Genomic DNA, 25,287 nt, shown 5'->3' with positions numbered 1-25,287 from the left:
TAAAGAAGTTTTTTGGTAGTTTGATAGGTATGGCGCTAAATAGGTAAATTAATTTGGGTAGAAGGGTCATTTTTATTATGTTAGCTTGTCCTACCCATGAGCAACCAATGGCTTTCCAATTGTTGAGATCCAGTTTTGTATGTTTGGAAAGTGTTTTGTAGTTGTTTTCGTATAATTGCTGTGTTTGTTTTGGTAGATAGATTCCCAAGTATTTTATATTGTTATTATATATTATATTTATAATGTGATGGGGCCTAATTGAAATATCTAGTTGAAAATATTGTAGTGTATGACTCTTGTTCATCCAAGTAGTGGGGGGAATCATTTCATCCTTCTGAGTACTTTCTGATGCCCCTCCAAATAATATCTTTTCCATTAGTTTCCTTTTAAACTGGTAGGTGAGATCTTGTGATAAAATATTGAGATAACTAAATGGATTTCCATTGGCTGGAAGTAGTCTTTACAGCAAATTTCAGTTGGGGTGGGGGGTGGGGGACTTCAGTTGAATTTTGCTAATTCTAGATTTATGCATATTCTTTTTTTATTATATAATGTTGGACCAAAGAGAGAAAAAAGCACTTTTTTCACTCTAAAAGGGATGTCCTTCTATTGGGGAATGACTGAACAAATTGTGGTATATAATGGTGATGGAATACTATGGTGCTATAAGGAATGATGAACAGGATGATTTCCAAAAGAGCTAGAAAGACCTTCATGCACTGATGCAGAGTGAAATAAGAAGAACCAAGAGATCATTGTACACAGTAACTGAAATATTGTGGAATGATCAACTGTGATAGACTCTGCTACTATCAGCAATCCAGTGATCCAGGACAATTCTAAGGGACTTACAACAAAGAATGCTACCTACTTCCAGAAGTAGAAATGAAGACGAAGATATGATTTATCACTTGTTTATTTGGGTATATGATTTGGAGTTTTGATTTTATAAGATCATTCACTTTAAAAAGTGAACAATGTGGAAATGTGTTTTGCGTGATAATACATGTATAAGCCAGAAAAAAACAAAATTAGATTTAAATTTTGAAAATTAAAAAATAAATTTTAGCCATTACTACCACTAATAATAATAATAGTAATAGTATAATAATAATAGTAATGGTACATATAATAATAAAAGTAATAGTATATATAATAGTAATAGCAGTAGTAGTAGCAACTAACATTTATATAGTATTTTACGATTTGCAAAGTGCTTTACAAATATCAGATTTTATCCTCACAACAACCCTGGGAGGTCAATGCTATTGTTATTCCATTGTACACATGAGGAAACCAAAGGTAAAAAGAGTTCAGTGACTAGACCAGGATCACACAACTAGTGGGTGCCTAAGGCTGGCTTTAAACTCAGGACTTTCTGACTTCAAGTCTAGCATTCTTTCCCTCACCACCTCACTGCCAGTGAAATCACAAGCCCAATGCCTGTCTTTGTACATCATTCAGTTATTGCTTTGGGGTGTATCCTTTGCTTTTTACTACTGCCTGTAACTTTTAGATTGGTGTCAGAGCCTAAAGACAAGGAAAGCCCCATTAGGACCGTGGAATATCCTATGCCCTCTTCTCAGCTTGCTAGATTAATTTAAAGAGTATAAATAATGCAGAAGCAATTTTTATTGTTTTAAAATATCCTTTTCTTAATAATGTCTTCTTAATTACAGAGCAAAGAGATTGCATTCCAGCTTCATGAGGATTTAATGAAAGTTCTTAATGAGCTCTATACGGTAAGCGTGTTAACTTTGCTTCTGTTACGGGAATTGTTTGGTTCAGAATCCTTGTTTGTATAAGCATGTCTCGTGTCAGAATTTATTCCACATCAAACTAATGATGCAGTTCGCCTGGTAGAGAAATGCATGCTAACCTAGTGGAAAGATATGCTGGCTGTGTTTGCTCCCTTCCCCTGGCATGTGTATGGCAAGTCCTCTTTGTTCAGTATTGCACTTCCTTTTAAAAACCCTCCTCGTCTTAAATGGGCCATTTCCATGATTATAACAACTGGAGTTGCTTTATCCTGAGACTTTCAGTTTTTTTCCCTCCCTGTTTAGCTAATGACTTAGTCAGCTTCATTGGCATCTCCTTCCTTTTTTTGGTCATTTTGCATGGAAGGTGGAAGCCAGTACTTCATTTTATTCAGGGAATTGCACATAAAGAAATTAAATTTTTAATTAAAAGATTTCATTCAAGAAGCAGCACAAATCTGTAAAGAGAGATTTGAAGCGCAGAATAAGCTTCAGACCTACGGCACTTTAAATAGCAGTCAGTTTGAATTTTGAAGATTCTCTCCAATATCACTCAATTCAAATTCAGTATGGAATCATAGAATTATGGATTTTCCTAGATTCATAATTTCAATTTTATCCTCAAACCCTCCCTCAACTCAGCCTTTATTTAAATAGCTGACAAACTTTTTCTCTTTCTGCCTTGAAGATAAAATATAAATTTCTAAAATATAAATATAAAAAATATAAATTTATATTAAAAAGATTATTTAAAGCTCTTCATTTTTCACTTGATCCTAGCCTATGCTTCCAGTGTCATAATATATATTATTTCCTGTCCCGCACTCTGTGGACCAGACCAACTGTCCCTCTTTCTCTATTTCTTACCAAATACATAGTTTCTCATTCCCATGCGTTCATACTGCCCCTACCCCTGAAATGTATCACCCTTACCCTCCATACACAACTCAAGGTGCCACCTTCTACGTGAAGCCTTCCAAAACCATCGCCTCCCTTCCCTAATTACTTTGTGTTTCTTCTATGTGTTCTGTGCACATTTATGTATATACATTTTGTATCACCTGGTGGAATAGAATCTGAAACTAGAGAGTGTTTCTTTTTTTTTCATCTTTGTATCTCTACTGCTTTGTCCTACTTGGTACACTGTAGGTGCTTAATACATGTTTGTTAATTGATTAATTAAATTTGAGGAAACCTTAGAACTTGTTCTGAGTTCCTGTATGATGGTTGCATATAACTGGCAAGTGTTGTCTAGTCTTTACTTAGAGCTTAGCACACTAAAAGTTATAGGTTTGCAGTGGGAGGCAGCTAGAGATTGAGAGCCAAGGCTAAAGATGGGAGGTCCTAGGTCCAAATCTGGCCTCAGACACTTCCTAGCTGTTTGACCCTGGGCAAGTCACTTAATTCCCATTGCCTAGCCCTTACTACTCTTCTGCCTTGGAATCAATAAGGAATCAATAAGGAAATCAATAATTGATTTCTAGGCAGAAGATAAAGTTAAAAAAAAAGTTTTAGACTTTGTACAGTTCTGGTTGTTAGGAACTTCTTCCTTGTAATTAAGTTAAAGCTGTTTCCTTATAATTTCCCAGTTTTCTCTGGAGTCACACAAAATGAATCTGGTTCCTCTTTCCTGTGTTCTTTCTTGTAAGGACTGTCTTCTGATTTCCAGGTTAACCATCTCCAATTCATTCCATTGATCTTTAAGAAAAGGTTTCAGGAAAGTCTCTTCACCAGTAATCTTCCCCCTTCACAAATTTGTGAGCATTCCTCTTTGATTTTTATGAATTTTATTCTAAAAGAGACAATCATGGAATTCAAAGGCAGTTCTTTGTAGTGGTGATAATGTGTATTTGTGTAGGCTATAATTATTTAGAATTATTCTTTCTGGGTAAACCTTGTTAGAATTTACCTATAATTGAAATAGAAATACTCCTCACTAAGTCCTAAAAATCCTGGGAAAACTTTTTTGTAAATAAAAATTTTCATTGGGTCTCTTTGATGAATTAAGTGTATTCTCTCCTTAACGGAATCCTACAATCAAATTTTTTGTAAAACAAAGTAGGCTGTGATAGAAAACCAGTCACCCTCACCCTCTTCCTATTCATAATGTTATATACATCTGAATTTTCATTTACAAGATCTGTTTAGAATGGAGTATGCCTAAACTGAAATAGAAGCCTTTTCTGAAATTCCTACTTGTGTGTTCATCTTTGGGAGTTTGGTTTTCTTCTGGTGCCATGGTGAAGACCATTAAAAATATTATTTGTTGTGATCCTGCCTGCCTCAGAAAGCCATGTTTATTCCTTATCAGAAGAAATGAAGTTGAAAGTTGGTTAATTAATACTGTTTAATTTTATTTCAATGGTTTACTTATTTCTGATCACGTAAGATCTGAGCAATTTTCCAAAACCTTCATTTAAACTTTAATTAAATGAGTGACAGGAATTTTAAATGGCTAAACATAAATAAGTGAAATAGCTAAAAGCCCTGCCTTAATGTTTATTGAAAAGGGAATGGCAATACTTCTCCTTGTACTTTGTTACTGTGATGGAGTTGTGATCTCCTTGAACTGGGTCCTCATAACCAAGGAGCAGATCAGAGCCCATCCACACTTTTTCATCCAGGACTTTTATCCATATTCTTCGTTTTCTTTAAACCTTAATGCATTTGAAGAGCCTAGCCTAGCAGAGTTGGAAGGGCCACCAGACATTATATATTCAGGAATCCCTTCTCTAGCCTGGCCAAGCACGCATCCAGACTTCTCTTCAAACTTCTGGTCGTCTGGAAGCTACTCCTTCCTAACGTCGACCATTACACTTTTGTACAGCTCCAATTATGAGAATTTTTGCCATATATCAAGACTTTCCAGAAGTCTTCCACACCATATCTCTAGTTCAGAGCCAAATGTGCTACATCTAATCCCTCTACCACATGTCAGTCTTTTCAAATACTTGGAGAAAGTTCTGTTGTGCATAATAATAGTTAATATTTAGATCATGCCTCGAGATTTTCAAAACATTTTACAAACATCTCATTTTATCTTAATATCTTAAATATCTTAACAATAACCCTGGGAAATAGGACTCTTATTGAAACAGACAGATTAACCAATTTCCCAAGATCACACAGTTAGTAAATATGTAGATTCGAACTCAGTTCTTCTTGACTCCTCACTCTATCTGCTATGCCACCTAGCTCCCATAAATCTTCTCTTCTGCAATTCTAATATAACATTCTCCAGTCCTTTCACCATTATGGTCATTTCCTAATCACTTCCTTTGATTGATTTGCCATTTGTCATTGTCACCCCAAAAATGTGGTGCCCAAGGCTAAACGTTGATGTAATACACATTTCACACATATGGTCTAGCTGGGATAGAGTGCAATAAGAAAATCATACTCCTCATTCTGAGTACTGGCCTCCATTAATTAAGCCAAGATGGTGTGTGAGCTTTCTGGCTGCCAAGTCACACTATTGGGCTCAGGAGATCTTTTTTGACATGAGCCAATTTTTCTCTATATCTTATTTCTTCCATAACTATAGGATTGAGAGTTGGTTTCTGGCCCCCCCCACCCCCACCCCCACCCCCGCTAAATCCATGTATAGTTCTTGACATTTATCACCTTTTTCCTCCGTAACAACACAATTAGGGGGTTTCCCCTGTAAATCCTTGCGTAAATCTTGATGTTGTTTATCACTAGTCATTTGAATTATATTTGGCTTGTCCTTCTAAACTTTTGCTGTCTTTTTTGGATCCTGACTCAGTCATCCATTATATTATCTGCCCTTCTTATATCCGTCTCCTTTACAAATTCAAAAGGTGCCATTTTTGCCTTTATCTAAGACGTTAATAAAAATGCTAAATAACAGATCCCTGGAGCATTCCATTAGACATTTCTCTCCAAAATGGCATTGATCCATTAATGACTAGTCTTTGGGTCTTGTCATTCAATCATTTTTGAACCCACTTAATTATACTTTCATCTAAATTACATCTCACCATATTGTTAAATGCAAAAAAGGATAACATGCAAGACTTTTTCCAGTTGTTTTTCCAAAATCTAGGTATACTCTAGACCAGTGATGGTGAACCTTTTAGTGACAGAGTGCTGACCCCGACCCAGAGACCACGTGCCATGCCCCTCCCCACCCCCCACTGAGTGCTGGGTGTGCCCTGCCCCCCCCTTATCCCACACAAGCGAGGGAGAAAGTGTTCCCATTGGGCTGCTAGGCAGAGGGGCAGGTGATATGAAAAAATGTCATCAGGCATGGTGGAGAGGGGAAGGGAGCAGCTCCACCCTAGTCCCTCTGTCTTTCTAGTAATGAACTTGCGAGTAGGGGGGGGTGGAACTGCATGCCCACAGATAGGACTCTGCATGCCATCTTTGGCACCCATGCCATAGGTTTGCCATCACTGCTCTAGACTTTCGCCTAATGTCCTAGTCTAGTAATTCCCAAATTATATCCCAGAAGGCATTGAGGTTAGACTAGCATGGCTTCTTATTGATGAAGCTCTGCTGACTCTTAACAATAATCCTGGCTTTTCTCTCTAAATACTCATACACCAATTTTTTAATAATTCCAGAATTTTGCCAGGAATCAAATAAAGCTAATTGACTCATAGTTCAGCAGTTCCCCCCCCCCTTCTCCTTTCCACTAAAACTCATTTAAAAATCAAGATATTTGGCCTTCTGCAGGTCTTCCACATTTCTCCTTTTCCCCACAAATTTTCAGCCATCGCTGGTGGCATCTCAGTACTCAGAGCCCTCAGTCTTGTGGCTAGTTCGTCTGGGCTTAGTGGTTGGAGCTCATTGAGAGACTTATTATCACCTCACTTAGATCAGGCCTCAGCTTCATGCTTGTCAGTGATTTTCAGTCCTCAATCTGAAAAATAACCTTTCTCTTTGAAAGAGAAAAATAAAAACAAAATAAGAGATAAGTACTTTGGCTTTCCATGAATTATGGTATAGTGGAGAGTGCTTAACTAGCACCAGAAAGACCAGGATTTGAATCCTCTCTCAAGCAAAAAATAGTAACTGTATGATTCTAGGTAAAACATTTAACCTGACAACACCAGTGTGCCCTCATCTGAAAAATAAGGAAAATAATAGCACCCAATTCACAGAGGTTGTTGTGAGAGCCAAATGAGGTCATATAAGTAAAGAACTTTGCAGATATTAAAGCACTATATACATCGTTGTGGTTCAGTCATTTCAGTATGGCTTAATTCTTTATGACCCTGTGGGTATCTCTCCATAGAATTTTCATGGAATGATATTTCCTTCTCCAGTAGCAGACAGATGTTAAGTGACTTGCCCAAGGTCACACAACTAGGAATTTTCTGAAGCTGAATTTGAACTCTAAGTCTCCTGACTCCAAACTCAGTGTTCTATCCACCACAGGACCTAGATAACCCCCACATACATTACAACTATTCAATAGAGCACTAGCCCTGGAAATATAAATACAAGCAAATAATATAGACCCTACTCTCAAAGAATTTACATTCTATTTGGGGGAGACAATACAGAAAAGGAAGCTGGAAAGAGAAGGGAAAATGGGGAGGGGTGGAGTTGGGGAGGTGGTACTTTTTAGAGGTAAGGCAGCAAACAAGGAGAAGGAGGAGTCAAAGTGAAGGGAGGGAAGTGAAGCATGACTAGGGTCTTTCCTAAAATGGTGGTCTGGGGCAGGTAGGTAAGTGAATAGAGTGCCAGGTTTGCAGTTGGGAGGACCTTGGTTCAAATCTAGTGTCAGATACTTCCTAGCTGTGTGACCTTGGGCAAGGCACTTTACCCCAGTTGTCTAGCCCTTGCCACTCTTCTGTTTTAAAATTGATACTAAGACAGAAGAAAGGATTTTTTAAAATAAAAAATAAAATGGTGGTCCTAGGGAACAAGTCACCAGTCAGGAGGAGAGTACAAATATGAATAATATTACTATCATTTTTATTCTCTTCCCTGAGCACAGTTTTTGAAATTCTTCATACTTCTACCCAACTCTTTGGTTAAAAAAATCACTTTGTAGTTGTATAAAAAGAAAACTGAATACTCAGCATATTGGATTTCAGAACTTCTTGTGCCAGGAATCATTTGGGTATTTTCTTAAACTAGGAAGGCTATGTAATGAAGGGGAACATTGTACACGCAATCAGAAGATTTGGGTTAGGAACTCCCAGATCCACAATGTGCTAGCCATGATGGCCTTGGCAAATTAATGAACACAAACCTTTCTATGTTACAACCTCCCCACTCGTGAAATGGTTATAACGATCATACAACCTACCCCAATGGGGTTTTTCAGGAAGCCCTTGGAACATCATAAAGTGCTATACATTTAGCCAGTATTTCATCAAAAGAACAAAAGCAAAGAAGTCTCATTACAGAGAACTCAAAAGAAGAGCTCAGTTGGTACCATTTTTGACCCTGGAATTTTTCATAGACTTGGACTGCAAATGGAACCTGAAATTTAGGGATTATATTTGTTATGAGTCCCAAAAACCAGCCAGAAATCGTGGGGTAAGGTGAACGTGGGCTCAGTGATATTATTTGAGTTTGCTTGACCTCAATTCAAGCCATTTCACCTTTGTGTCTCCTTTGAGGAATCAGAGAATAATATGAGTTGTGATGAAGTTTGAATTAGATATTCTGTAGAGTGCTTTGACCTCAAGAGAGAAATTATATTATAATTCGGTGGCACCACTCAGGCAAGTCCAAGGGTCAGTCATATCCAGGGGGAAGAAACCTTTGGATGGCACTCATAATCCCAAAGCAACAAGGACCTGATATTTGGTCTCCCTTGCATTTAAAATGGAAATGTTATAATAGTTCTTTGTTCCATGAAATAGATCTGTCATAGCGTATCACATGTACGATTTGTGCTGGAAGGAGAGGGGAAAAAAACATGAAATACTGAAGCATTGGATTCAGGCTTAGGGAAGCTCAGAATCTAACTGAGTGTTCTTGCCCCAATAGACAGATTGACCCTGAACAGATGAGAGAATAGCCTGCCTCTGTGTCACCACCTTCTTAAATGACCTCTTTATTCTTTGTTAATTTATGAGAGAAAGTGTTCAGTGTAAGGAATGCCTGGAAATAAAGGTACTTTCTAATGCAGCAGAGATTCATAACTTCTTTGGCATTGTGAACCCCCTAGGCAGTTGGGTGAAGAAGCACACAGACCCTTTCTCAGAAGAGTAATTTTTAACTACATAAAATAAAATACCAACAGGGGGGTGCAAAAGAAATCCATTAGGCTTGAATGCAGTTATCACAATATTGAGGGGAGGAAAAAACAAAACAAAAATGAGTCCACAGACCCCAGCATAACAGCCTTTGCTTTTTTGTAGGTTTTTCTCCAGGAGAGGGGAGAGTTTGTATAAATTTTATAAAATCTTAGGCCCCTTTTTTTGTTTATTGAGAGCATCTAAACAAAGGGGGCAGAGAGCAGGGTTAAGGCTGTCAGCATCCCTCTCTCCTGTGATTATTAACCTATTCCCAAGTTAAGGGGGAGGATCTAACACAAATATTGTAGTTATAATTAACTTTTCTCCATGCCCTGAAATTTTATAACATTCTTTTGTAGGAAGGGTTTGACAATCGTAGTATTACAGTCCAACATTATTCATCAGGGGAAATTGTGTGTGTGTGTGTGTGTGTGTGTGTGTGTGTGTGTGTGTGAGAGAGAGAGAGAGAGAGAGAGAGAGAGAGAGAGAGAGAGAGAGAGAGAGAATTTACTCANGAGAGAGAGAGAGAGAGAGAGAGAGAGAGAGAGAGAGAGAGAGAGAGAACATTTACTCATTTACTATGCCCTGTATACACTATAGTCTAATTTAAGTTTGTGAAAACTTTCGTGAAATATCCAAGCTGTTGATGTGGGTCATCTTTTTTCAAACCAATCCCCAAAGCACTTTGTAAGAGCCATTTGAGGATTAAGAAGTGTTTCTTTCAGAATCTTCTCTGGAACAAGGTAGCAGCAGCCTCTCATTTAACTTTCCTGTTGTGTGTGTCAACACCACCTGTTTGGCTGTGCATTCAGAAACTGCTTATTAGAGCTAAGTATACACAACATTTCCCACTCTCCTCTGCTTTCTTCTTCCTGGACTTCTCTATTGATTCCCATGACATCTGCGGATGGGACCTGGAGAGAGTTTCAGTGTTGTCCATTAAATGGCTAAACTCTTTGTGGAGGAGGAAATCTGAAAACATTGTGGCCAGCCGTTATCAGATATTCTCCCCTGCCCCAACATGCCTTTGAAGCCCCTATCTCTTTGGAATGCTGACATGAAGGAGCTGGTTGTTTTTAAGAGCTGAAGAAAAATCGTTTTTCATTTCAAACCCTTCCTTGAAAAATCCCGACTTCCACAGCTACAGAGAGAAGCCCCTTGCAGCCAGTGCTGGATAGAACTCCCCAAAGCTAAAAGACAGATAATGCTGTACAGGCGAGCAGAAGAAACTTGCCAATGGCAAGGTTGAAAAAAAAGGTACTTTCTTCTTCCGCAGATCAGATTTTCTCTGTGCCTCAGAAACTTTGGATTTCTTTTTAAAAAAGAAAAAAAAAACTACACAACTCCTCCTAAATGTTGAGAGGGGAAGAGATTTTTTTTTTTACATGTCAATATATACAGGTATATTCACACTAAACCTGCAGCCCCACAGTCCTTTGGATTGTGTCATAAAGTAATAGGAGTGAACAAATGTTCACAAAATGCCAGACTGAGTACATACTGCTATGGAAATGAGATGCAGGCCACGCCACCTCCCCAAATGGAAAACTAACTCAAATACCAAATTCTCAGTCAGGCCACATGGAAAAGTTTAGAAAAAAACAATTTCTCGAGGTAATTGAGTTGACAAATTATTTCCCTATCTCCTTCCCCTTGTTTGGATTGATAGACGTACACAAACAGAGGAAAGCATGGTTCTTATCCAAATGTGCATCCAGTCACTTCTGAGTTCTCCTCTTGGCTTGACCAGCCCCCAGCTTCAGTAGTTCATTTAAGCAACCTGAATTTGGCCATGATAGGACGTGGGGGTGCAGTGGAAGCTTTTCCCCGAGAATCTTTGAGATTGAACATATTTGGATCAGACATTTAGAACAAGAAGAGACCCTTGAGGTCCAAAAATTCTTATACAATCGAGGAAGTTAACACCAAGGAAAGAGATATAATTTCACCTTGAGTTGGTGGTCAAGTTGGCCAGTATCATCTTTTCCAAATCTAAGATTCTGTTATGATTAAAAATGAGGATGGCCGAGATCAAAAGGGAGAATAGTATTTTAATAAAAGCCATGCTGATAGAGATAAACTGACCATGCGCCTGTAAGCAACCTATTCCAACCTCACCCTCAGCCTTTCCTCTCTCCGTGAGCTCAGGTGGCTAAAGAGGAAGTTCCAAGTCACTCCCCCCTACTTAAAACAGTCCCTCACCTTGAATACGTAATTCAAAACAGGAAACCCATGAAACCCATTGGACCACGGGAAATGTAGTTTTAAAGACCCCAAGTGATTTTAAATGACACAATTCTGTAATAGTGGATCGTGATAATAATTGACGTTGGCATGGTACCTGTAAGTTTGTAGAGGGCTTTACCTATCGTGCGCCCTTTTTTTTTGGAGATCAAGAAATTGGTGGTCAAAGAGGCTAAGTGATTTGGTCTGGATCACAGAGCTAAGGGGACAGGCAGGGTATGAAGTACGGGTTACTTAGCATTTTGCTCTCATCTCAAAGCCATTAAACAATTCACCTTTTTTACTCTAAATTGGTTGAATTCGTTTTTCTAAAAACCTTTGTTCCATTCTTAAAGGGCTAGCAGATCATCCTTGCTAGGAGAAGAGAGTAGAAGATAGAACACTGCTTGCTATGGTCTATGGGGTCATAAAGAGTTAGACACACCTGAACAACAGCAAAATATCTACAATAAAAACCAAGTTAGGAGAAAAAGTCATGCCTTCCTAGAAATTATGTATTTATTGAAATAAAGTCAAATATGTGCTTAATAGTTACTCTCTACTACAGATGAAAAAAGTAGAGAAAGCAAAGTAAAGAGATTTTTTTTTTTTACCAGTTGATAGAATAGAGATCAACTCCTGTAACTAGTTGGAGTCTTTGGTCTATTGGGTTACATTAGGTCTTACTAAAAGTTTAACTCAACACACATTGATTAAGTGTACAATACTAGGGGACAGTTAAGTGGTTCAGTCAGACCTAGAGACGGGAGGTCTTGGGGTCAAATCTGACCTCAGACATTTCCTAGCTGTGTGACCCTAGGTAAGTCACTTAACCCCCATTGTCTAGCCCTTACGGTTCTTCTGCCTTGGAACCAATACACAGTATTGATTAAGACATACAGTAAAGGTATAATAAAAAGTATATGGTACTGCGCTAAGTGCTGGAGATATGAAAATGAAAAATAATACAGTCCCAGCCTCAAGTGAGAACTTTCCATCTTTTTATGCCATATGCACAAATATATATAATATGAAGTAATTTGTGATAGAGATAATAGAGAAGTCTTGAGCATGTCTTCACATTATTTGTACGAAAGGTATTAACCCATTTATTTGGGTTCCAAACTGTGATTTCATCATTATGGAGAATGACTCATCAAGGAAATCTTTTTTAAGGGCAGCTAGGTGGTTCAGTCAAAAGAGAGCCAGGCCAGGGGATGTGAGGTCCTGGGTTCAAATCTAAACTTAGACACTCCCTAGCTGTGTGACCCAGGGCAAGTCATTTAACCCAAGTTGCCTAACCCTTACCACTCCTTTGCCTTGGAACCAATACTTAATATTGATTCTAAGACAGAAGGTAAGGAAAGAAAAAGAAAAGAAGAGAGAGAAGGAAGGAAGGAAGAAACAAAGGAAGGAAAAAACGAAGGAAGGAACAAAGGAAGGAAGGAAGGAAGCCTCATTGACCTATGTACATGGCAAGTGTTTTGCACCATAAATCCCTAGAGTTGCCTGGTACACTGAGAACTTATGTGAGGGAATATCTAGTGATGGACCATTAGGAAAGACAGTCACTGCAGCTTCACCTACCCATACATGATTCTAGAATTTAATTCCAAACTCTGCTTCTGACCCATGAAAATAGAACTAACATCAGAGCCAAGTTCTGGACCTGAATTGAGGGTAGCCAGTACAACATCCTGTCCTTACAAATATAAACCCTGTAATTGTTATGATCTGAAATAACATTTTAGGGATTGCTGAGTGCTCCACTGTTGCCTCTGGAATATTAAAGCAAGAAGGCCTCCAGCACATTGACCAAACCCTGTATGGAGGATTTATGGGAAGTCAGGGGTGAGAGTTAGACAAGATGAGAAGTCATGGATATATTAGGATCTACACCACTGAAAAGAATTACTACATCGGGGAGATCTCAGTTTCATTCAAGTACAAGCAAAATAATATTTATTCCCCTTTAGGGTAAATTAGCTCTCTCTGTCATGCTCATGTTGAAGTATTAAAACTAGAGTAATTAACCATGGCTTATCTGCCTAATTAGAAATTGCTAAAGTAGGAGCTTATTTTTAAAAGATGACTACTGTCATCCTACTGAAGCCAGCTATGATAGTCATACAGAAGAAGCCTATAATAGATCCGTCACAGGGGCAGTCCAGCCTATACCAAATAATATCTTGCCTTTCCCCCTTAATGACCAGTTAATGACTGATCAATAACCAGTTGGGGGACTAATTAATGTCAGTGTGGTGATGGATACTCCCACATTATGGTCCATCAGTTTAGCAGCAAACTAGATAGATTATAAGGATATTGGGGGCTTCTGGATATTTCTGTTCTCTACAACAGATTAAGGATGAACACAGAGACAATGGGGAATCCTAATGTGAATTGGAACATCCACGGAATGATGTACTGCTTTGTTTCATCTGCCTTAAATCATTCAAAGATGACTGGGACAGGATTCTTTGTATATTTTTTTCCAGTTGAAATATTGTTCTATGAACCACCACTAACAATGTGGGCTGTTATTCCTGTAAATTTATTTAATATTTTTTTCTAAAATAATAACATAATGGTGTAGCCGAGAAATTATATAATTATATGGGGACATAGGAATGATCCTGTGATTTCCTCCAGTGTAGGTAAAAACCAATGTAGAAACTACTTGGAAATCCCCTAAAGCACAAAGAAATCATGTGCCATTCATGGTCACATAACTATAAGAGTCAAAGGCAGAGATTCAAACCCACAACTTTTGAATTGCAAGCCCAAAGCTCCTCCCACTATGTCACACTGCCTCTACCTTCTGTTTATAAAATAATTTTGGGACCTTAAGTTTGGTTAATTTTACGTGTTATTTTTTTCCTGCATGCAACTCACAAGTTTGCATGGCAAATGTCAAGAGAAAGCAAGGGGGATCCCCAGCACATTTGGATGGCCCGTGCCCCAGATCTTACTATGATGAAAGGAGCATCCCCACTGATGAGATCCATACCTCCATTTGAGTATTTTGAACATGCAATTCCCATCTTATTCCTTACATGTTAGAACTTGTTAACATCTCAGTTTGGTATCCAGCAAGCAATTAAGAAATGTTTTTTTATCCATTAGTTCATTCATCTTATCTCCATGAAGGTCTGACTTAGCAGACATGAGATAAAAATATCTCATCTCCTTGATAATAACTTTAATTTTGTTCTTAGCCCTGCCATTCTATGCTGTTCCAAATTATTTTCCCCTGCAATGACTCATGTGTTCATCCCCACAGAGGGGAAGGAGCCATAAATTCATAAATACCTAGACTCTCAGCAGTGGGTTTGGGGGCATCCTGCATGGTGGCTTGCACTAGTAGACACATAATAAATGTTTGTTGAATGAATGAATTATTCAGTTACAAAATATCATGCAGTAATGACAAAGGTAAGTTTTCACCCATAGTAAAGGAAAAGCCATTTCATTACAGATGGGGGGAAAAAGACTAGGAAAAATGAAATAGAAAAATTAGAAAATAGAAAGTAAAAAAAAGAAGAAATAGAGAAAATTCTACTCCCTGTCTACACCTCAGCACACCCCTGAGATAGGCAACATCGTGCTTCCTATTACTTTCTGGTATCCCATAGGATACTGCACTTGGCTAAATAAATCCAACTATGTGTATATATGTATTTCTTCTTCGAATCAATTCCAGTTTGAAATACTACAGTAGCTTCTTTCAGCCTTTTCCTCCTGTAATGTATACAACGTAGTGCTACTAGATTGGTTTTCTTATTATAAAGGTATTATTGTGACACTCCCCTGCTCAAATATCTTCAGTGGATCCCTATTTGCTTGCCAAATAAATACTGAATTCCTTATTTGTCTGACACTCAAGATCATTCAGCTTGATTTTCCACCTTTATCCTACTTTCCTTTCCTTTACACATTGTACCCTTGGGCCAAACTGAATTATTTGATGGACTTGTCACATGTTTTCTCACACTCTCTTTTACATGGAATGTCTCTTGTCTTCTCTCTGTTTGTTACATCCTGCTCATTTTTCAAGGACTAACTCAAAAGCTGCCCTTTCCACATAAGCCTTTCCCAATTATCCCCAACTGGAATCAAATTTGTCTCAAAGCGTCTCAGAGTATTTTTTTTAAACCCTTACCTTCCAGCTTAGAATCAATACTGTGTATTGGTTCCAAGACAAAAGAGTGGTAAGGGCTAGGTAATGAGGGTTAAATGACTTGTCCAGGGTCATACTACTAGGAAGTGTCTGAGGCCAGATTTGAATCCAGGACCACCTGTCTCTAGGCCTGGCTCTCAATCCACTGAGCCACCCAGCTGCCCCCAATCTCATAGTATTTTATATCTTTATGTGCTTTGATTCAAAAACTATTTCTGAGTGTCCAGTGTGTGCAGATCCTGGAAATTATGAAGACTAATAAGACACTGTCATAGCTTTCAAGGAGTTTGTAGTTTGCAGTCAACCAGATGAGTACAAAAAAAGCTTCAATCCAAATTAGGATATGAGGGATACAAAGAGAAGACAAAACAAAGCGCTGTGAGACTTTCTGGAAAGGAGTAACAGTATTTTACTAGATTTGGAGTCAAGAGATCTTGTTTTGAATTCTCTAGTAACATTTACTACCTATGTGACACTGGGCAGGTAGCTCCCTGGTCCATAATTAAAATGACGGGGTTGGCCTAGCTGGCTTCTAACTCCCCTTCTAGCTCTGAAGTTATGGTCTTGTAATCCGAGAAGGCTTCATGGAGAAGGTGGCCTGACCTTTGAAGGAAAGAAAGGGAGCTGGAGGTAGGAGAGTGCTATTCCAAAAAGTATAAGCAGGAAGAAAGTACAAAATTAATGGGAATAATAGTGTGCAGTTCATTTGGACTAGGACATGAAGTATGAAAGAGGGAGAGTTGGAGTTAAGATTAGAAAGAGAAATTGGACCCAGATTGTCTAAAACCTTGAATACCTTCATTACTAGGGAGCTACTAAAGATTTGGGGCAGGCAAGTGACCTCATCAGGCCTTAAGAAGATAAGAAGGGCTATGATGAGGTAAAAGAGTAAGAACAGAGGGAGGCTGTAAGAAACCCACTTACATGCTGTTTGAAAAGTCTGGCAAGGGGCAACTGGGTGACTCAGTGGACTGAGAACCAGACCTAGAGACATGAGGTCCTGGGTTCAAATCTAGACTCAGACACTTCCTACCTGTGTGATTCTGAGCAAGTCCCTTAACTCTTGTTGTCTAGCCCTTACCACTCTTCTGCCTAGGAACCAAAACACAGTATTGATTCTAAGATGGAAGGTAAGGGGAAGGAAGGAAAGGAAGGAAGGAAAGGAAGGAAGGAAGGAAGGAAGGAAGGAAGGAAGGAAGGAAGGAAGGAAGGATTAAAATAAAGTGATGACTCTAAACCAGTCCCCAAGATTTAACAGTAAACTAGAAGGTGTGAATGAAGCTAGGAAGCTAGGAAGACCCTCAGAAGCTCTCTAGTTTGGTCCCTTCATTTTACAGATGAGGGAATTGAGGTAGACAAGGGTTAAGTGACTTGCCCAAAGTCACCTACTTAAGGGCCAACAATGAGAAGGGGATGGGACCAGCTGACCTCTAACACTCCTTCTAGCTCTGAAGTTGTGTTTCTGTAATCAGAGAAGGCTTCATGAAGAAGGTAGCAATTGAACTTAACCATGGAAGAAGGTAGAGAGCTTACCCAGTCACATAGCCATTATGTATCAGAAGTAGGAAAGGAGCAATAAAACTGTAAAGAAGGGCAACAAAATCTCTTACTACTTTATGTATGGCTGAAAGACAATTTACTGGAAGAGATGGCATCTTGTTTTACTAAATTAACCAATCCTTTGATAATTAGCATCGGTAAGCATATTGGAATTCTTCTACCTTCCCTCAGTTGTATGACTGCAAAAATGACATCTGCCTTAGAATCTTACTTGCTAAAGCATACCTAGTCTCTTCTCCAACTTTCATCAAAGCCACCATCACTAAGTATATAGATTACTCTCATAAAAATATGGAAGCAATGGGAAAGGAGGCGTACTAGTCACTAGGCATTGGTGTTTTCTCAGTTGCTTTTTCTGGGACACTTTTTCTCTAAGCCTTTGGGATCCTCCCATCCTTTTTTCTTTATTTTGACAGTTACTAGATTGAATTAAAATTTTTTTTTTAAATAATTTCCTCAAAAGCTCAGGAAAAGGAAATGTTTTTTAAAGTGTAGAAACAAATTTACATAGCACAGCCTTCTTATATATCTGGTACCTTGAAAGGAGGAGCAGACAATATTATGGCTCCTTTTTATGTGTGTGACATATTCATATTGAAGCGAAACAAATTCCTGCACTGGCCAAAATGGTGCAATGGACAGAGTACTGAGCCTGCAGTCAGGAAGACTCATCTTTCTGAGTTCAAATCTGGCTTCAGATACATAATAGCTGTTTGATCCTGGAAAAATCACTTAATTCTGTTTGCCTCAGTTTCCTTAATGAACTGGAGAAGGAAATGACAGACCATTCTACCATCTTTGCCAAGAAAACCTCAAATGGGGCCATGAAGAGTTGGACAGGACAGAAATAACTGAACAATAACAAGGAATCATTTTATATATTGAGCCCATCACCTCTCTGTCATGGCCTGAATGGGTCATTATATGAACATTCCTCCCATTCCCCCCAATTAAATCAATTTCCCCTTGAAATAAGAATTTTCTTTGTTTGCTTTTGTATACGTTTTTTCCCTCACATAGGATATAAGGTATTTGAGGGTAGGAACTTTATTCATTTTTGTCTTTGGATCACAAGCACCAAACACAATCCTTACCATAAAGTAGATGTCGAATAAATTATTTTTATTTGAATGAGTTAAAAAGTCTTGGAATATGACTATTATGGAAATTATATATGATGTTTAGTTAGCCCAGGAAAGGCTGAAGACAATGTGTGATTAGCCTAATGGATGCCTCATCAATTCAGTAGCCTGACATATCCAACCTTCATGATAGTCTTCAAGTTCAGGAGGGCTTAATGTAAAAAAGTAGGTAGATTAATAACTTAGCATGAAGAATTTAGGTTAGAATAATGGAAGACTCTCCAAACATGATTGCTAAAGTCTCAACTAGTGAGGTGAGTTGTGGAATCTTTTTTTTCCCCTAGTAAGACATGGATGGTTTTCTTCTATAAAAAAATTAAAATTTTATTTCTATCCTTTTTTTAGATCACCAAAATTTCCCCCCAGTATCCTTCCCTTAGCACTCCTGAGACAGCCATCCCATTTATCAAATAATATTTTTTAAAAGCTGAAAAAAATTACAAGGAACAAACATGGCCCAAAGGAAAAGGTATGAGTAAACACCCTCTTCACACCCTTTTCTGAAGCCCATGATTGTTGAAAACTGCATGTATTTTCAGTCTTTTTCAATATATAGGTCAGTTATGCTGATTTCTACGGCTTCCTCATTTTTCTTTTTTGTCTTTGTTGTTCAGTGGTTTTTCAGTCATGTCCAACTCTATAAACCCATTTGAGGTTTTCTTGGCAATTGTATTGGAGTGGTTTGTCATTTCCTTCTCCAGCTCATTTTACAGATGCAGAAACAGGGTAAAGTGACTTGCTCAGGGTCACCTAATTAGTAAATGTCTTTGGCTGGTTTTGAACTCATGAAGAATTCTGGATTCCTGATTTCAAACCAGGCATTCTATCTACTGCATCACTTAAGCTGCCCAATAATAACTTCTTAATATTTTTTTTTTAATTCAACCTTGAGGGGGCAGCTGGGTGACTCAGGGGATTGAGATCTACATCTAGAAATAGGAGGTCCTGGATTCAAATATGGCCTCATATATTTCCTAGCTATATGACCTTGGGCAAGTCACTTATCCCCCATTGTCTAGCCCTTTACCACTCTTCTGTGTTAGAACCAATACACAATATTGATTCTAAGACTGAAGGTAAGGGTTTAAAAAAAATTAAACTTGATATGATGATAAGAACATTAACCATGGAATCAGAAGACCTGATTCATTTCTCAATTGTGGTATTGGCTTCTTGTGTGACTTCACCATTCTGGACCTTCATTTGCTCATAAAAGAATTGTATTAGATGATCTCTAAGGTCTAATGACCCATGGTCCTAGTAGAGAGAGAGAAAGAGTGAAATTCAAAGGATTTGGATTCAAGTTCTCCCTCACTTAAATAATAATACCTGTGTGATGTTGGGCAAGAAACAGCCTCATTGGTCTTCAGTTTCCTCATCCATAAAAGGAGGAAATTGAACATGATTTCTGAGGTCCCTTTTAACTCTAAATCTATGATTCTAGAAACTGTTGAAAACCTATGTTATATGTGCCTGTCGGTACTCTAGAAGCTGTGTTGGTTTTTTGTTTTTGTTGTGGGTTTTTTTTTAATGTGGGCAGCCCTTCTCCTGACTTAGATAATAAATAAGATTTTTAAATAATTTCCCCTTGTTGATCATTTCACAAGGCTAGCTTGAAGACTGGGATAACTTTGAGTTTGCCAATACTTGGCAGTTAGTAGAAGCTTAATAAATATTGTTGATTATTTGATTGGTCCCATTTACATAGAATATAATGGTTCAGCTCGGTGGCATAGTAAATAGAGCAGTGGCCTTGGAATCAGAGTGGTCTGAGTTCAAATCAGGCCTAAAACATTTACAAGTTATGTGACTCTGGACAAGTCTCTTAACTCTGCCTCAGTTTCCTCATCCATCAAATGAGCTGGAAGGGGAAATGGCAAGCCATTCTAGTATCTATGCCAAGAAAATGCCATAAGGGGTCACAAAGAGTTGGGCACAATTAAAATGACTAAACAGCAACATGGGGAGTATAATATATTGCTAGACCTATAATTAAAGCCATCTTGAATAAGACCTGACAGAATTTATACTTCGTTGACATAGTCTTTGTGATCCCAGCTTTGTCTTCATGCCATGATGACACATGGCAGGAAGAATTTTGCGAAGGCCCAGAGGACTTTAGGTAGGAAAGAAAAAAGTGAAAATAGTATACTTCTTTCAGAACCTCCCAATGAAGGAGTCCATAATCCCCTCACCATTCCTCTAAGCAACACTTGCCCTTTGATCTTTCTCCATCCCACAGCTAAAGACAGAGCAAGGGAAGTGGATTAGTGAGTCCAGTGGAAAATATAGAGAATGCTGAATAGACTTTCTGTTTTAAGACTCTACCTTCCATCTTAGAATCAATACTGTTTATTGGTTCCAAGGCAGAAAAGCAGTGAAGGCTAGGCATTGGGGCTTAAGTGACTTGTCCAGGATCACATATCTGGGAAGTTTCTGAGGTCAGATTTGAACCCAGGACCTCCCATCTCTAGGTCTGGTCTCAATCCACTGAGCCACCCAGCTCCCCACCCCCCACCCTAACTTTAGACTTTTAAGATTGCTCCTGCTTCCTCCTCCTCCTCCTAGGTGGGTGTGGGAATTTTTTCTGTATTGAAGAATAAAGATGAAGAAGATATCTGTCCATTAAATTTAAGTGAATATTCCCATCCTTCTTCATTTGATATGCAAAGGACCGTGTTTAGTTCTTTTAGGTTCTTTTTTGACTCCTCTGAAAAGAAAGATATCTTCTGTTTTGTTTTAAATACTTCTGTCAACAGCTTGCATTTTAAACTGTGTAGTTTGCAGGCCTGCATGCATTATCTGTAATTAGGGTTCTTGAAAAGCTTTTAGCATTTTTCCTCTCCAGATTTTTAAATACATTTACTCCAATTTGTTGACATTTCAGAGAAGAGTAAAGATCTTAGGTCAAATACTAACCCATCTTTGGACTGAAGACTGAAACTCCTTTACCACCAAACAACATCCAACTGGATCCAGTCCCAAATTGGAAGCAATTGGGATGAAGCATAGGGAGGAGCCATTGATCAATGAACTAATCTTCATTTAGCACCTCCCCAGATCATTTCTCCATACTGTCTTCTCCCTGGTCATAGTAGTCCGGGAAAATGGGCTTTCACTTTCCACCCAGACTGGCCACATCAGATCTGCTCTACAGGACAGACTCAGAAAAGGCTTTGGGGGAACGAGCTCCTTCGCCAAATCCGCACTCACACCCCACAAAAATGGCTGACACTTGGAACAAGTAGAGTAACTCATTTCTCTAGAATCCGTGGTTCCCAAACTTTTTTGGCCCTTTCCAGAAAAAATATTACTTAGCCTCCTGGAAATTAATTTTTTTAAAAAATTTAATAGCAATTAATAGGAAAGATAAATGCACCTGTGGCCATCACCACTCACTTGGCTCACTGCAGCACCCACCAGGGGGTGGTGGCGCCCACTTTGGAAACCACTGCTCTAGTGCATTAATGTTTACAAAGTTCTTGCTCCTCATTTCATCTTCACAACCACCCTGTGAAGTACATAGCACCAATATTCCTATTTTATTGTGAAGAAAATAGAAACTCAGATTACTCCAGTGATTTGCCCAAGGTCACACAGCCACTAACGCTGGGATTCAAGCCTGTCTGTCTCCTGACTCCATGTCCAGTATTCTTTCTGCTACCTCATAGCTCAGCAGCCAGATGGGGAAAATAGTAGTCATTCAGGTGTTTGCTATGATCCACTTACTTCCAAGATGTGTCTTTTCATGGGGATAGTCTCCCTCTCATTGATGCAAATTTCAATTCATCATAATAGAAACCTTCTTCCCCTGCCTCCTGGCATCCCCAACTCCCTCCAAGATGGAGCTCAAGTAGGGGCTCCTACAAGAGACCTCTGTTGGTTCCTTCATTTGTTAGTGGCTCTTTCTCCCAATTATTTGGCACTCACTTTTCCTGTATATATGTTATTCCTCCAGGAGAAATGGGAGAAAATATTGTTTAATTTGGAGCTCTGTATTCCCAGTGCCTAACACACAGTAGGGCTGGGGATAGACACTGGACCAGCAATTTAATTTAGATATACAGAACTTACCGAGGAAGGACATTCCCTCTATCATTGCAGGTTGGTACCCTCCTTCAGCACCGAGAGTTCACAATTGGACTTGAATGTAGGTCTTCCTCGCTTCTCTGTTTACTCTGCCACATTTTCACCTGGCTCATAAATAAATACTATTGTATATGTGTATATGTAATGTGTTTACACATATATTACATGTGTGCCTTGTGTATGTGCATATTATATGTGCATATTATAATATTATGATAATAATAAATATATGAAATTGAATTTTGGTGATCAGCCTCCCTGAACTTAAGATACCTGATATTGCTAGGCCCAAGTCTTTCTAGCTTGCACCATTTGTTGTTGTTGTTCATTTGACTCAGTTGTATCTGATTCTTCATGACCCCCATTTGGAGTTTTCTTGGCAGATACTGGAGTTTTTGCCATTTCATTCTCATTTTACAGATGAGGAAACTGAGGTAAACAGGGTTAAGTGACTTGTCCAGAGTTACTTGTCCATAGGTCAGATTTGAAATAAAAAAAGATGAGTCTTCCATATTCCAGACCTGGCACTCTATCCACTGAGCCACCTAACTTGCCCTATGGGTAGAACTTCAAGTTATGGCTGTGCCTGTTGGATTTGGATTAGGCATCTTTCTCCATTTAAATTCCATCTCCTTTAAAATAGGGACTAGTGGGGACTAGATAGTAGTGAATTATTTAAATCAAGTGCATACTCTCTCCTCTACCATTCTAATAACAGTCAAATTTTTTTGTTTCACAATCTTCTACTTCTAGTACCAGTTACTTAGAGGACTACCAATGACTTTAAGAAATTAAAAAAGAAAAAGCTAATTTATTTTCCTGTTGATGTGTTTGTTTCTTCTTTTAAAAAAAATTTTTTTTTAAGTTTCTGGAACCAGGACCCAGATGGCATGTGGATTTCTCCTCAACTTACAGCAATAGAGGCCAGCCTAGAAATGCAAGGTGTATGATAGGGTCATTTGACCTGTGCTATTTGCCCAGCTGCTGGATAAATCCCTTCTCATTTCCCAGCTGCTCCTTAGCTTCCTAATGCTGTTTTGTTTTTCTTTTGAACTTGAGTAGCAGACCAAACTTTCCCTGGCTGGGTCTGATTACTGCTCTCGGTGAGGACAGATAACCTTCCAAGTTCCACTCGGCCTACAAACAGCTGCTGTTGTTTTTGGTTTCACCCTCTACTACATTCTCTCTTACCAGCCTGAGAGAGTGAGAGCTTTTGGCCCCTTTTTCTAGGGTACCTTTTAAGGGAAGGTCTCTGTCCTTTGATTCCAATCCCTGGGCTCTTGCCAATTAGAGTTCATTGGAATTAAATTGGACCTTTGAGATCATTTTTATTCTACAAATGAAGAAATGCAAGCCCTGGTTAAGGAAGCAAGTTATCTGAAGTCATGAAAGTAGTCAGGGTCACAGTTGCCAAAACAACCTTCTCAAGCCTCAATTCTGACCGTGTGACCCTCTCTTCCCCACTCCTAGCCCTTTAGTGGTACCCTGTGGTGGCTTGGTGGATAGAACACCAGAACCGGAGTCAGGAAGACCCAAGTTCAAAGGCAGCCTCAAACACTTACTAGCTGTGTGACCCTGGGCGAGTCACTTAACTGTGTTTGCCTCAATTTCCTCATCTATAAAATGAGCTAGAGAAGAAAATGCAAATCATTCTAGCACCTCTGCTAAGACAACCCCAAGTGGGGTCATGATGAGTCAGATATGACTGAAATGCAATATTGAACAACAAAAGTGCAATACAATAAGAATTCCTTAACCTAGAAGAGAACCCTCTCTGATTCTTGGGATCATAGGTTTCAAGCTGTAAGGGATCTTCTGGGGCAGTGATGGTGAACCTTTTAGAGGGGCAGGTGATGTGAGAAATGTCCTCAGGGGCACGAGAAGAGGGGGAGGGAAGCAGCCTAGCCCCTCATCCCTCTGGCTTTCTAGTAACAAACTCTGGCAAACTCTAAACTGGGGTGACTGTGTGTGTGTGTGTGTGTGTGTGTGTGTGTGTGTGTGCCCACAAGAGAGGGCTCTGAGTGCCCCCTCTGGCACACGTGCTATAGGATCACCACCTTGGTTCTAGAACAACTCCCCTATTTCACAGCCAAGAAAACTGAGGTCCAGGTGTGAGATTTTTGGGATGCCCTGTATTCCGCTTCCTCTGTAACCCTTGAAGATAATAAAATTCTAAAGGAATATTTGTCTCTTTTAATCATGTCTTTATTTCCTAGCCTCTTCTAGCTGGTCAAATGTATTTTCCTATCCAGATATGTACTCTGCCCTCCTCTTCAATAGCTAAGGAGCATAAAGGGTGGAGCAAAGGATTTGGAAAGAATTCAGGCCTTGCCTCAGACTCTTTAACAGTGGAGTGACCTTAGGAAAATCCCTTAATTTTCTTGATGTCTCAGTTTTCTCATCTGCAAAAATGGCTATAACAGCACTTACTTCCCAGGATTGTTGGGAGGATTAAATAAGTTAACATATAAAAAATGTTTTACTTAAAGCGCTACATAAATGCTAGTGCTTGAATGTTCTTTATTATATTAAAAATCCATTTTTTCTCTTGTAAGATTATATTCAGGGTGAATTATTTCTGGTTTTTTCTTTTATCTTTTGCTTTTTGGGATGTTGTAAGATTTTCCCTCTGTTTTGTCAGTAATGGCAAGCAAGTCTTGTCTATTCCAACATGCTACTTGAATTCTATCTGGCTCCTTGTAGTAATTTTTCTTTGATTAAAAAAAAAGCTCATAATTTTCACTATGGCATACCTGGGAATTTTCATTTTCGTGTTTCTTTCAGGAGATAATCTTTCTGATTTCACTTTTATCTCTGATTCTAATTACTCCAGGCAGTTTTCTTTTATGATATTGAAATATAGAATCAAGAGTGTTTTAGTTGGTCTTGGTGTTCAGAGATATAAATGATTATTAAATTATCTCTTCATTTCCTCTTTCCCAGAAACTGAAAATGAGAAGGAAAGGGAAAGATTTTTCCTTTTAGCCTAAGATAATGAGGAAAGATTTTTATCTTTTTTACTGATGGATTCTGAGGTCTTTAAGGGCAGTTTTTCCTCCATAAATTGTTCAGCATATTGAACCTCTGCCCAAAGGCTCTTATGATATCTTACT

General features: G+C 38.7%; 1 protein-coding gene across 2 annotated transcripts in view; it reads left to right on the top strand.

Annotated features, from left to right (window-relative positions):
• SRGAP1 (SLIT-ROBO Rho GTPase activating protein 1) overlaps nt 1-25,287 on the top strand; it is a 354,516-nt gene that overhangs the window by 204,397 nt on the left and 124,832 nt on the right. For both annotated transcript variants that reach the window (XM_044678455.1, XM_044678454.1), the window contains exon 4: nt 1,680-1,742. In XM_044678455.1, the coding sequence (XP_044534390.1) occupies nt 1,680-1,742 (63 nt within the window). The remainder of the gene's footprint in view (nt 1-1,679; nt 1,743-25,287) is intronic.

Source organism: Gracilinanus agilis, chromosome 5 (genome assembly GCF_016433145.1).
Source record: "Gracilinanus agilis isolate LMUSP501 chromosome 5, AgileGrace, whole genome shotgun sequence".
Taxonomy (NCBI): domain Eukaryota; kingdom Metazoa; phylum Chordata; class Mammalia; order Didelphimorphia; family Didelphidae; genus Gracilinanus; species Gracilinanus agilis.
This window is presented reverse-complemented; position numbering and strand designations above follow the sequence as displayed.